This window comes from Leopardus geoffroyi, chromosome B3 (genome assembly GCF_018350155.1).
Source record: "Leopardus geoffroyi isolate Oge1 chromosome B3, O.geoffroyi_Oge1_pat1.0, whole genome shotgun sequence".
Taxonomy (NCBI): Eukaryota; Metazoa; Chordata; class Mammalia; order Carnivora; family Felidae; genus Leopardus; species Leopardus geoffroyi.
Genome location: NC_059337.1, coordinates 28,110,327 through 28,124,769, shown reverse-complemented (window position 1 = coordinate 28,124,769; position 14,443 = coordinate 28,110,327). Strand labels below are relative to the sequence as shown.

The window sequence follows — 14,443 nt, the reverse complement described above, 5'->3', positions numbered from 1 at the left end:
TTATCCAGCAAGGCTGTCATTCAGAATAGGAGAGATAAAGAGTTGCCAAGATAAACAAAAAAGGAGTTCAGGAATACTAAACTAGCTCTGCAAGAAATATTAAAGGAGACCCTTCCAAAGGGAAAGAGAAACCAAAAACAACAAACACTAGAAAAAAACAGAGACAATCTACAGGAACATTGACTTTACAGGTAATACAATAGCACTATATTCATATTTATCAATAATTATTCTGAATGTAAATGGACTAAATGCTCCAATAAAAAGATAATGGGCATCAGAATGGATTTTAAAAAAAGCTCCATCAATGTGCTTCTTACAAGAGACATATTTTAGACCCAAAGAAACCTCCAGATTGAAAGTGAGGGGATGGAGAATGATTAATCATGCTAACAGACATTAAAATAAAACTGGAACAGCCAGAATGTAATGAGAGATGAAGGGTACTGCAAAATAAAAGGGTCTATCAAAAAAGATCTAACAATAAGTATTTATGCCCTCAACTTAGATAATCCAAATATATAAATCAATTAATCACAACCATAAAAAAACTCATTGATAATATAATAATAGTAGGGGGCTTTAACACCACACCTACAGCAATGGACAGACCATCTAAGCAAAAGATCAACAAGGAAACAATGGCTTTAAATGACATACTAAAGCAGATGGACTTAACAGATACATACAGAGCATTTCATCCTAAAGCAGCAGAATACACATTCTTTTTGAACAGATACACCACAGATATACCAGCAATTATAAGAGAATGTTACAAAAAACTATATGCCAACATATTGGACAACCTGGAAGAAATGGATAAACTGTGAGAAACATTATTAAACTACCAACTAAAACAGGAACAGAAAATTTGAGCAGACTGATAACCAGCAAAGAAACTGAATCAGTAATCAAAAAACTCTCAACAGGGGCGCCTGGGTGGCGCAGTCGGTTAAGCGTCTGACTTCAGCCAGGTCACGATCTTGCGGTCCGTGAGTTCGAGCCCCGCGTCGGGCTCTGGGCTGATGGCTCAGATCCTGGAGCCTGTTTCCGATTCTGTGTCTCCCTCTCTCTCTGCCCCTCCCCCGTTCATGCTCTGTCTCTCTCTGTCCCAAAAATAAATAAACGTTGAAAAAAAAAAATTAAAAAAAAAAAAAAAAACTCTCAACAAACAAAAGTCCTAGACCAGAAAGCTTCACAGGCAAATTCTACCAAACATTGAAAGAAAAGTTAATACCAATTCTTCTCAAACTATTCCAAGAAAAAAAAAAAAAAAAAAAAAAAAAAGGAAGGAAAACTTCCAAACTCATTCTATGAGTCCAGCATTACCCTAATACCAAATAAAGGCACCACTGAAAAAGAGACCAATATCCTGGATGTTCACACAATGCAAAAATCCCCAACAAAATTCTAGCAAACCAAATCCAACAACACATTAAAAGAATCCTTCAAAAAAAAAAAAAAAAAAAAAAAAAAAAAAGAAAAGAAAAGAAAAAAAGAATCCTTCAACACAATCAAGTGGGATTTATTCCTGGGCTGCAAAGGTGGTTCAATACTTGCAAATCAATCAATGTGATACATCACATTAATAAAAGAAAGGATAAGAACCATACGATCCTTTCAGAAGATGAAGAAAAGCATTTGACAAAGCATAACATCCATTCGTGAGAAAAACTCTCAACAAAGTAGGTTTAGAGGGAACACATCTCAACATAATAAAGGCCATCTATGAAAAACCAACAGCTAATATCATCCTTAATGGGGAAAAATTGAGAGTTTTCCCTCTATGGTCAGAATAAGAGGGGATGTCCACTCTCACCACTATTATTTAACATAGTATTGGAAATCCTAGCCATAGCAATAAGAGAAGGAAATAAAGAGATCCAAATTATCAAGGAAGAAGTGAAACTTGCACTATTTGAAGATGACATGATACTCTATATACAAAACCTGAAAGACTCCACCAAAAAATTGTTAGTAATGACACACAAATTCAGTAAAGTTGTGGGATACAAAATCAACATACAGAAATCTGTTGCATTTCTATACAGCAATAATGAAGTAGCAGAAAGAGAAATTAAGGAACAATCCCATTTACAACTGCACCAAAAACAGAAGATACCTAGGCATAAACTTAATGAAAGAGGTTACAGACTTGTATTCTGAAAACTATAAAATACTGATGAAAGAAATTAAAGACGACACAAAGAAATGGAAAGACATTCCATGCTCATGGATTAGAAGAAGAAATATTGTTAAAATGTCTATACTACCCAAAGCAATCTACACATTTCATGCAATCCTTATCAAAATATCACTAGCATTTTTCACAGAGCTGGAAGAAACAATCCTAAAATTTGTATGGAATCACAAAAGACCCCAAACAGCCAAAGCAATCTTGAGAAGGAAAAGCAAATTGAGAGGTATCACAATTCCAGATTTCAAGTTACATTACAAAGCTGTGATATAATCAAAACAGTATAGTACTGGCAGTAAGACAGACATATAGATCAAGAGAATATTATAGAAAACCCAGAAATGAACCCACAAAAGTATGGTCGATTAGTCATACTGGAAGTAAGATAGACACATAGGTCAAGAGAACAGAATAGAAAACCCAGAAATAAACCTACAAATATATGGTCACTTAATCTTAAAAAAAATTTTTTTAACGTTTTTGAGAGACAGAGAGAGACAGAGTGCAAACAGGGGTGGGGCAGAGAGAGAGGTAGACACAGAATCCAAAGCAGGCTCCAGGCTCTGAGATGTCAGCACAGAGCCCAACACGGGGCTCGAACTCACAAACTGTGAGATCATGACCTGAGCCAAAGTCAGAGGCTTACCTGAGCCACCCAGGTGCCCCTATGGTCCATTAATCTTAAAGCATGAAGGAATATCTAATGAAAAGACAGTCTTATCAACAAATGATGATGGGAAAACTGGACACTTCATGCAAAAGAATGAAACTAGACCATTTTCTTACACCATACACAAAAACAAATTCAAAATGTATTAAAGATCTAAATATGAGACCTGAAACCATAAAAATCCTAGTAGAGAACATAAAAATCTGAGAAGAGAACCTTGGATTGAAGTATCCTCTTTGACATGGGCCATCGTAACTTCTTTCTAGACATGTCTTCTGTGGAAAGGGAAGCAAAAGCAAAAATAAACTATTGGGACTACATCAAAATAAAGTTTCCACACAGCAAAGGAACCAATCACCAAAACTAAAAGGCAATCTATGGAATGGGAAAAGATATTTGCAAACGACATATCTGATAAAGGGTTATCCAAAATATATAAAGAACTTATAAAACTCTGGGCACCTGGCTGGCTCAGTCAGACCATGCGACTCTCGATTTTGGGGTTTTGGGTTTGAGCCCCATATTGGGTGTAGAGATTACTTAAAAATAAAATCTTTTTTCTTTTTCTTTTTTTTTTTTTTAACGTTTATTCATTTTTGAGACAGAGACAGAGCATGAATGGGGGAAGGTCAGAGAGAGAGGGAGACATAGAATCTGAAACAGGCTCCAGGCTCTGAGCTGTCAGCACAGAGCCCGACGTGGGGCTCGAACTCATGGACCATGAGATCATGACCTGAGCCGAAGTCGGCCGCTTAACCGACTGAGCCACCCAGGCGCCCCAGAAATAAAATCTTTTTTAAAAAAGTACTTATAAAACTCAACACCCAGAAAGCAAACAATCCAATTTAAAAACTGGCAGAAGACATGAACAGACATTTCTCCAAAGACACACAGATTGCCAACAGACACATGAAAAGATGTTAATCATCATTTACCTACCATCAGGGAAATGCAAGTCAAATCCATAATAAGATATTACCTTACACCCATCGGATGGCTAAAATCAACAACACAAGAAACAACAGGGTTTGGTGAGGATGTGGAGAAAAAGGAACACTTGTGCACTATTGGTGACAATGCAAACAAGTGCAGCTACTGTAGAAAACAGTATGAAGGTTCCTCAAAAAGTCAGAACTGCTCTATGATCCAGCAATCACACTACCAGGTATTTACCCAAAAAATACAAAAACACTAATTCAAAGGGGTATATGCACCCCTATGTTTATAGCAGCACTATTTACAATAGCCAATATATGGAAGAAGCCCATGTGTCAATCCATAGATGAATGGATAAAGAAGATGTCATATATATATATACACATATACAATGGAGTCTTATTCAGCCATCAAAAGGAATGAAATCTTGCCATTTGCAACAACATGAATGGAGCAAAAGAGCATAATGCTAAGTGAAATAAGCCAGTCAGAGAAAGACAAATACCATATGATTTCACTCAGATGTGGAATTAAAGAAACAAAACAAACAAGCAAAGTGGAAAAAAAAAAAAGAAAGACAAAACAAGAAACAGACTCCTTTTAAAAAAAATTTTTAATGTTTGTTTTTAAGAGAGGCAGAGCACGAGCAGGGTAGGGGCAGCGAAAGAGGGAGACACAGAATCCAAAGCAGGCTCCAGGCTCTGAGCCGTCAGCACAGAGACCGACCCAGGGCTTGAACTCACGAACCATGAGATCAAGTTGGACACATAACCAACTGAGCTATCCAGGTGCCCCAAGAAATAGACTCTTAATTATAGAGACCATACTGATGCTTATTGGAGAGGAGGCAGGTGGGGGATGGGTGAATAGTTGATGGGGATTGAAGAATCCACTTGTGATGAGTAACAAGTGATGTATGAAATCGTTGAATTACTGTATTGTACACCTGAAACTAATATAACAGTGTAGGTTCAGTTACTGAAATTAAAATTAAAACAGAACACACACACACACAAAATTAAACTTCATCAAAACTAAAATTTTCTGTCCTTCCAAAGGCACCCTTAAGAAAATGAAAAGGCAAGCCACAGAGAAAGATTTGCAATTCCTTTATCTGACAAAGGACTTGTATCCAGAATATACGTACAAACTAACAATCAATAACAAAAAGACACAATCCAATAAAACATAGGCAAAGCTCTTTAAAAGACACCTCATTAAAAAACATACAAATGGACAATAAACTCAGTAAGTGAAACTACCATAAGGTATCAAGAAAAAGAGAATGAAAATCACAGGATACCACTGTACACTTACTGTACAGAAAGGTTAAAATTTAAATATATGACAACACTAAATGTTGAAGAGGATATGGAAAACCTAAAACCCTCAGATATTGCTAATGAGAATGTAAAATGGTACAATTAGAGTGGGAAAAATGTTTAGCAATGTCTTAAATTTACTTATATACCTACTATATGACCCAGCACTATTATTCCAGGTATTTACACGAAAGAAATGAAAACATTATGTTTTAAAAAGAATTATATGAGACTTGTCATTGCACCTTTATTCAAACTGCAAAACTTTGGAAACAACCAAAATGTTCATCAACAAGAGAATGAATGAGCAAATTATGGTATATTCAAATAATGGAACACTATTCAGCAATATAATAAATGTACTATTGATAATAGCATAATGGATCTTCAACCATGCTGAGCCAAAAAAAAAAAAAAATAGACGTAAGAAAGTACATACTATATAATTCCACTTACATGAAGTTCAAAAATAGGCAAAACTAATTCATTCTATGCAGATAGGTATCAGAAGATTGGGTACTCTGCTGTGGTGTGGGGAGCACAGAATATAAAAAAGACATGAGGGAACATTCTAAGGCTACAGCAATAATCAATTTCTTTACTAGGGTGTTAGATACACACGTATATTTATTTGTCAAATAACCCTAACCCTAACCTAACCCTAACCCTAAACTCATCAAACTGTACCTTTAAGATTTGTGCAGCTTATTCTATGTAATTATACTCTAATGTTTTTAAAAAAGAAACAGTTTATAAGCAATACATAAACTTCTAGGTTAGCCCACACAATGGTGACCATAATGCAATAACTGCTATGGTAGTTTCTCAGTTTCTTCAGGAAATGACATTGTGTTTCAAGAGGAAAATGAATCTGGTATATATTAACACATTCTCCTTCCTCATCATACTCCCCCAGAAAGCTCAATGCAATACTTGTATTCTATTTTCTTACTGTGTCCATCTATCAAGTATTTACTAGAATCCTCATGTACACAATCCTTAGTGAATACGAAGACTTAAAAAGTCTCCCAAGGGATGGTTTCTGCCCTGAAAGAGCATCCACTTCCTCCTTGCTGTAACTGCAGAGATTTCTCTCCCATTTTTTTCCTCACAGAGATGGAGGCTGCCCCCAACCCACCCTGAGGGCAGAGAAGCAAAGGTGACTGATTCTTGCTTTCATGACAGGTAGATGTCAGATATTTATAGCTGTACTAGTGTGCTCTGTTTATGTGAACAGAACAATCTATGATAATGAGCTCTCAGTCATGACTAGTAGAATGCAACCATAGCAGAGAGAAGCCAAAATTGTGGAAAACAAATTTTGGGAATATATGTTTATATTGCCTCTACATTTAAATATGAGCATGGAAATAGATACGATATTCCTGGAAATCTTTTTGGCTATATATATATATGTATGTATAATACATACTTGTGTATGTATACAGTTTATAAAAACATCACTTTTAGGGGCACCTGGGTGGCTCAGTCAGTTAAGTGACCAACTCTTGATTTTCTCTCAGGTCATGATCTCATACATCACCCAGTGCTCATCACAACAAGTGTACTCCTTAATCGCCATTACCTATTTAATGTGAAAAGTGATCTTTTCTAGTCCATCATGGTTAAAAAAGGTTTTTTTTTTAATGTTTACTTATTTATTTTGAGACCTCACACATACGTGCAAGCAGGGTAGGGGCAGAGGGAAAGGGAGAGAGAGAATCCCAGGCAGGGTTTGTGCTGTCAGCATGGAGCCAGATATGGGGCTCAATCTCATGAACTGTGAGATCATGGCCTGAGGCAAAATCAAGAGTAAGATGCTCAAATGACTGAGCCATCCAGGCACCCTCCCCCCAATTTTTTTTAAAGTTTATTTATTTTGAGAGAGAGAGAGAGCATGAGCAAGAGCAAGCAGGGGAGGAGCAGAGAGAGAGGGAGAGAAAAAGAATCCCAAGCAGGTTCTGCACAGTTAGCATGGAGCCCCATGCAGGGCTTGAACTCATGAACCGTGAGATCATGACCTGAGCTGAAATCAAGAGTCAGATGCTTAACTGACTGAGCCACTCACGCACCCCCAAAATTTTGTAAATGACTGTTTACTCATTACGGACTTAATTGGACTGAAAATATAAATAACATTTTATGCTATACAAATATTTTTTTTTTTAAGTTTATTTATTTTTGAGACAGAGAGAGACAGAGCATGAACGGGGGAGGGTCAGAGAGAGAGGGAGACACAGAATCGGAAGCAGGCTCCAGGCTCTGAGCCATCAGCCCAGAGCCCGACGCAGGGCTCGAACCCACGGACCGCGAGATCGTGACCTGAGCCGAAGTCGGACGCCTAACCGACTGAGCCACCCAGGCGCCCCGCTATACAAATATTTTTGAGGAAAAAATATATTCTGTTCAACAGCAATCCAATAAGACCAAGGGTTATTTCACTTACATTGTATGAAAATGAGAATAAATTTTTATTTGCCTTAAAGTCTTTGGGTATTATTGACAGTTATAATAACACAGTATCAGATTACAAAGTAAATTTCACACTTAAGTCTTAACTGTAGGTAAATCTATCTTCCCTCTTACCTTCCCTACAGGGACCAGGGCAAAATAGATGATCTTCATAATGAGCATGAGCTGGATTAAAATCCTGAAAGCAGCAGTTCCACATCAGGTGCATGCCTCAGGGGATCTATGCCCTTATACATTCCCCTCCCACACTGAACCTGGGTTGGCCCTGAGTAAGCCAATAAAATGTGGCAGAAGTGGCACTGCAAAACTTCTGAGATCAGGCCACAAATATCCACACAGCTCCCACCATCATCCTTGGAAGATCTGGTCTAAGGGAAGCTACCTACCATGTAAGGGATCTGACTTCCCCATGAGACCATGGAGTAAGGAAGCCCAAGGTAGCCACATGTGAAGAGACTATATGGAGAGATGGAGAAAGGGAGGGAAGGAGGAAAGCAGAAAAGGAGGGAGGAAAAGACAGAAAGAAGAGAGGGGGGCTCAGCAAGCTGATAGATACATGAGTCTGGGACACCATGGGTTTTCTATTAGTAGCCTCCTTTATCTTCTCTTCTTATGGAAACAGTATCAGTAAAACCAGGTACAGGCTTCAGAGCTATTCTCACCATGTTCCTTATCAACAATGATCTCTCTTCAGGACTAGACAGAGATCAGATAGGTGTAGATGTTCAGATGTAGCAGTAACTCTGGCTTCATTTACTTAGTAGAGGCCACAGGTAAATGACATCAGCTTTAAGTACCTTGAAGAAAGCTCTGAAGTCTTTTCATAAAATATAAGGTCCAGTTTTACCTTCTTCACTCAAGTTATACATGGCCAGTTAGCATTACTGAGTATCCATCACATGCCTCCCAAGTGGACAGGAGCTGTGCCCTGCCTTGATAAGCCAAGATCCAGGGGAACAGACAAGTAAACAGGCCATCATCCCATGGGTTTCAGAGGCAGAAGGGAGTTGAGGACCAGCGCCAAGGAAGTGCATGGGGGAGGAAACTGACCCCATCTGTCAGGGTCTGGAGGGTTCACAGAAGCAGCAGAAACTAATCGCAGACCACTGCAGGGATGAAGACAATGTGTGTCTGTCTTCTCTGTGGATGTGGAGGCACATGCACCTAAGTGTGCCTGGAGATGGCAGGAGAAGCAACGAGAAAGAACACATACATCCCACAGCCAGGGAATGCACGTGCTTCAGAAACAATGTACAGAAGGCTTGGGACAGCAGGCAGAATGCCTGAATCCCAGGTTCCATGCTCACAACACAACTCACTCACCTTTCCAGTGTCTTAACAGTATGACTACAGTTTTAGACTATACTCCTCAGGAAAGAGACTATGAAACCTGGAAAGGATTTTTATTATGGTAAAATAAACATAAAATTTATCATTTTAAACACTTTTAAGTGTACAATTCTATGACATTAAGTACATTCACATTGTTGTACAACTATTACCACCACTGATCTCCAGAACCTTTTCATCTTCTCAAACAGAAACACTGTACTCGTTAAACACTAACTCTCCATTCCCTGCTTCTTGCAGTCCCTGCAACCACCATCCTACTTTCTGTGTCTGTGAATTTGACGAAGTACCGCATATGAGTGAAATTATACAGTGTTCATCTTTTTTTAACAGGCTTATTTCACTTAGCATACTGTTCTCAAGGTTCATCCATGTTGTAGCATGTGTTAGAATTACCATCATAAGAGGCTAAAAAGGCTAAATAAAATTCCATTAAATGTATATACCACAATTTGCTTATCTGTTCATCTGTCAATGGATATTTGGATTGCTCCCACCTTTTGTTTATGCTATGTCCTTTTGTTCTTGCTATAAACATGGGTGTACAAATATTTGTTTGAGACCCTTCTTTCACTTCTTTTGGGTATATAACCAGAAGTGGAATTGATGGGTCATATGGTTAAGTCTGTGTTTAATTTTTTGAAGACTCGCCATACTGTTTTTTCAAAGCAGGTGCATCATTTTACATTCCCATCAAAAATGCACAGGAGTTCCAATTTCTCCACACCTTCACCAATACCTGTTATTTTATGTCTTGTTTTTTGTTTCTTTTATTTTTATAATAGCCATCCTAATGTGTGTAAGGTGGTATCTCCTGGTTTTGAAGAAAGGGATTTTAAAAAGATCTGCTGGTTCATCCTGGTCTAGGGCGTTCTATATAAAGTAACTTACTATGCAATTTTCCAAAGCTTCCAGCAAATTCAACCACATGACTTTCCTGAGACTGTTTCCACAAAGCCTGTCCCAGGGCAGGATACCACCCCCAGGCTATCAACCTCCCTAGCCGTCATTGCCTACGTGTGCCAGAATTCTGAAGTTGTAACTGGCCTTCCACAAAAGCTTTCACACCCCACAATTACCTTGTTTTTCTCACTTAAATCTTTCTTTAACTGGACTCTGACACTAGACATACTATAAATGATCTGTGGCCCCTTGTGCCCCCTGCCCTCTTCTCATACAGAGTCCTTCAGAGGTGCCCTAGGAGTCAGGTAGTCCACCATGAGCTTGTGTTATGGAAAGTGCTCCTGGACTATCCAGGTACTCTGTTTATTGGGAAGGTCCCTTCAAGAGTGAGTGAAAGCCTGTAACAGAGGAAACTTGGCCCCAAAACCCCCAGTAGAAGGGCTGTGACCAAAACTTGCCTCTCCTGAAACTAAAACTCAATGCTCTCATGTGGCACTTTGTTTAAAGTTGAAACTGCCCATTTCTTCACTGGATTGTTTTCTGGGTGTTGAGTTTGGTAAGTTCTTTATAGATTTTGGATAGACACTTCCAAAGACGACAACAGATGGCCAACAGACACATGAAAAGATGCTCAACATCGCTCATCATCAGGGAAATACAAATCAAAACTACACTGAGATACCACCTCACATCAGTCTGAGTGGCTAAAATTAACAACTCAGGAAACAACATACGTTGGCAAGGATGTGGAGAAATGGGAACCCTCTTGCACTGTTGGTGGGAATGCAAATTGGTGCAGCCATTCTGGAAAACAGTGTGGAGGTTCCTCAAAAAATTAAAAATAGAATTACCCTACCACCCAGCAATAGTGCTACTAGGAATTTATCCAAAGGATACAGGAGTGCTGATCCATAGGGGGATATGTACCCCAATGTTTATAGCAGCGCTATCAACGATAGCCAAATTATGGGAAAAAACCCGAATGTCCATCAACAGATGAATGGATAAAGAAATTGTGGTTTATATATACAATGAAATACTACTTGGCAATGAGAAAGAATGAAATCTTGCCATTTGCAACAACGTGGATGGACTGGAGGGTATTATGCTAAGTAAAATAAGTCAGTCAGAGAAAGACAGATATCATATGTTTTCACTCACATGGAATTTGAGAAACTTGACAGAAGACCATGGAGGAAGGAAAGGGGAAAAGTTGTTCCAAACAGAGAGGGAGGCAAACCATAAGAGACTCTTAAATAGAGAGAACTGAGGGTTGATGGAGGGGCGGGGGAGAGGGGAAAATGGGTGATGGGCATTGAGAAGGGCACTTGTTGGGATGAACACTGGGTGTTATATGTAAGCAATGAATCATGGGAATCTACTCCTGAAGCCAAGAGCACAGTGTATACACTGTATGTTAGCTAATTTGACAATAAATTATATTAAAAACAGTAATAATAAAGTTGAAACTTTCACTGAGACAGTTTTTTACAGTGTAAGAAACTGACTGGTCTCCCTTAATGCAAGACCTTGACTTCCTAGTTCTTAGCTACCTTCTCTTTCCTCCTATCTCTCCCATATCAGTCATTTCATAATGGTCAACTCTACTGCTTGTTAGCAGAGGTGGGAAAAGATTTTAAGGAGAGTAGATTCTGAAACTGCATATCCTCATAATAAAAGTTTCAAGAATATCTGTTGAACAAATCAAAACTACATTTATCAAAACAAGACTATATGTCTGTCTTCCATCACGGCGAGCAACCCAGCTAACCTGAATCTGCAGCAATGGGTTGTAAGTGGGAAAGTATGAAATTAGCAAATAGCACATTTTCACTTTATTAATTTAAAGGCATAGTACATAGTTATAAATAACAGCATCAATTATGGGTGGGTTTTTTCCTGGTTGTGTTTTTTTTATTCTCTTATTCACTAATATCCTCAAACACATAAGCTGAGCTAAAAAAACACATTTTAGTTTTACTCAATAATTGTTTGTTTTTATTAACTAAAGCCCGTATTCAGGTTTCCTTAGATTTTACCTAATATCATTATGTGTCCTTAGACGACTCCTGTCTGTGATAGTCTCTCAGACTTTACAACCTTGGCAGAGGACTGGTCATATATTTTGCAGGATATTCCTCAATGTTTGTGAGATGTTTTTCTTATGGTGAGACTGGGGTTGTAGGTTTTTGGAAGGACAATACAGAGGAGTAGTGCCCTTCTCACATATCTTATCAATGGGCACATGTGTTATGTTTAAGTTACAGTAAACACTTCACACACCCCTGAAACCTGTCAAATTGATAGGTGCTTCCAGAAAAATACGCCAATGCCAGATGTGTCTTAGAGACATGTCTGCATCCCAAGGAAAGCATACTTGGTTTTATTTAGATTTTATGTAAAGTTCAGTGTTTTCACTTCTAAGTTGAATTCTTTAAACAAATATCCATGATTTTATATTTTCATTTGAGATTGCAGTCTTTCTGAAGGGATTTTTGGCTCTCCATCCAGGAAACTCTGAGAAAGTTTCACCTGTGTTCTGGAATCAGCACTATTAAATAAGTTTACTTATTCTCAAACCCTTGACCTGGTGGTCTCATTTTCCTGAGAACTCTTAATACTATTCTTGTGAAAATAACAGCTAACAACCCACAAGATTCTCTGTCCTCCTGAGAGCAGCATTTCTTGTGTCTCACAGCATGCTACATCTTGCATTCAGTAAATCGTCCCAGGGTTCTCTTAACACAGACGCTGTCAACGAACTGTGCTACATCTCTCACTTTCCACATTACTAAGGAGTGGGGTCTGGTGGCTTATCCACCAGGGGAATACTCAGTTGACCCATTTTTTGCTTTTTCAGAAAAATCTGCCTTCAGTTTTCTCCACACTGAAGATCACTTGTAGCCAGATGGCTCAAGTCTAAACCAGAGTATCTCAATCAAGGACCCCAGGAACAGAAGCTACAGAGAAGCACAGACCTCTTGCTTGACCCTGCGAGTGAGAGCCTTCTTGGCCCACCTGTTCCCCGCTCCACCCACCGCGGCCCTGCCTCGTGCACAGTTCTTTCTTCTGCACTGGCGTGGTCACTGCAGGGGGTTAGGGGAGGCAAATTAGCGGGTCTTGCTCTCCCCTAGGCCGAGGCCACGGTCTAGGCGAGAGGTTGCTCCTTCTGGGCAAGCACTGCACTCCGACCATTTTGGGATACTATAAACCGGAAGGTTTCCCTAGCAGCGAACGGGTGCGGGTGACAGGGTCGCCTAGGCTCCAACCGGAGGGCAGGTTGGTAGGCTGCGCGGCTGCAGAGGGAGTGGGAGGGTCTGGGAAGGAAGAAAGAAGTCAGCTGGTGAAACCGTGTAAAATTGAACAAAGCCTTCTAGACGCTTGGAAAAGAGAAAAAGGGTGGGGGAGACACAACTACCACGGCTCAGGGTGCATCGGTTGATTCTCGGACAGCTTCGGGAACTGCGAGAGGACAAGACGCGGCAGCGGCTGTTACGCTTCTAGGGCGCAGGGCCGCGGCAGTGCCTGCGCTTCAGGTGGGCGAGGAGACTCCCGCCGGAGCAGCTTGCCCTCCGAGGTGCTCCGCCTTGGCCCTAGGCCGGGTCTAAGCAGCAACCCAAACACCCCCAACTTGCGGCCGCTCCCCTGCTCATCTCCCGGCGGCTGCTCCCTCCATCCTCACCCCCTTAACCCAAAGCGCAGCCCCTGCGGCCCGCCCTACCTCGTCGCTTGGCGCGCACGATGCCCTTTTTTTGCAGCACGAACGTGGACCCATTCACCAGGCTCGACACGACGGCCACGCCCAGGCCAAGCGACACCGCGGCGGGGCTCGGGCTGCGCGCCCCCTCCCCGGCCGCCGCCGCTGCCGCCGCTGCAGTCCCCATTCCGCCCGCGCCCGCCCTCCGCGCCTGCGCCTGCGCGCCGCGCGCGCTGGGGCTGGAGGGGGTGGACCCGGGGATCTGCTGGGCCTGGACGGAGTGGAGGGTTGGGTTCGGACCGGGTGTGGGTGTGGGGAGAATTCCGAGTTCCGCGGAGGCGGGAAAGGGGAGGAGTAGAACTTGGTCTCGGTGAAGAGGTTGCAGTGGGGGACCCTGGGGCTCGTCCAGTGGGGGTGGAGCCCTGGTTCCGCGGAGCCGGGTGATGGAGTAGAGAGGAGGGGAGTGACAATGAGGAAGGAGAGTGAGGAGAGGTAAGAGGGGGCGGTGTGAAAGGGATAAAGTGGTAGATGGGTGGGTGGAGGTAGGGTTCCCAGATTTGGTAAATGAAAATACCGGAAGCCCACTTAAGTTTTTATTCGAGATAAATAATTTTTTAGTGTCCCATCCATTATTTGGGACCAGAAGGAGGTCGGCACGACACCGCCTTTGCTGGGATCACGATCCCAAAGCTTCTAGTCGGAGGCCGTCAGGGAATCTCATGTAGGTCCTAAAACCTGGACGACTCAGCTGTAGACACTCAAATGGGACTGCTGAATCGGGTGAAGTCAAGCTGCCTCCACAGTGGAGCAGGGAGCCTGTAACCATACCGTCTAATTTCCTAATTTATTTTCAATAAAATATATCAAAATTATGGAAAGCATGGAAAACAGGAAAT

General features: G+C 40.9%; 1 protein-coding gene across 1 annotated transcript in view; it reads right to left on the bottom strand.

Moving 5' to 3' along the window:
- Positions 1-13,768, bottom strand: part of NIPA1 (NIPA magnesium transporter 1) — an 89,172-nt gene extending 75,404 nt beyond the window's left edge. Inside the window, exon 1 of the mRNA XM_045448944.1 lies at positions 13,572-13,768. Within this exon, the coding sequence (XP_045304900.1) occupies positions 13,572-13,734 (163 nt within the window). The 5' untranslated portion in view covers positions 13,735-13,768. The remainder of the gene's footprint in view (positions 1-13,571) is intronic.
- Positions 13,769-14,443: the final 675 nt, after the last annotated feature.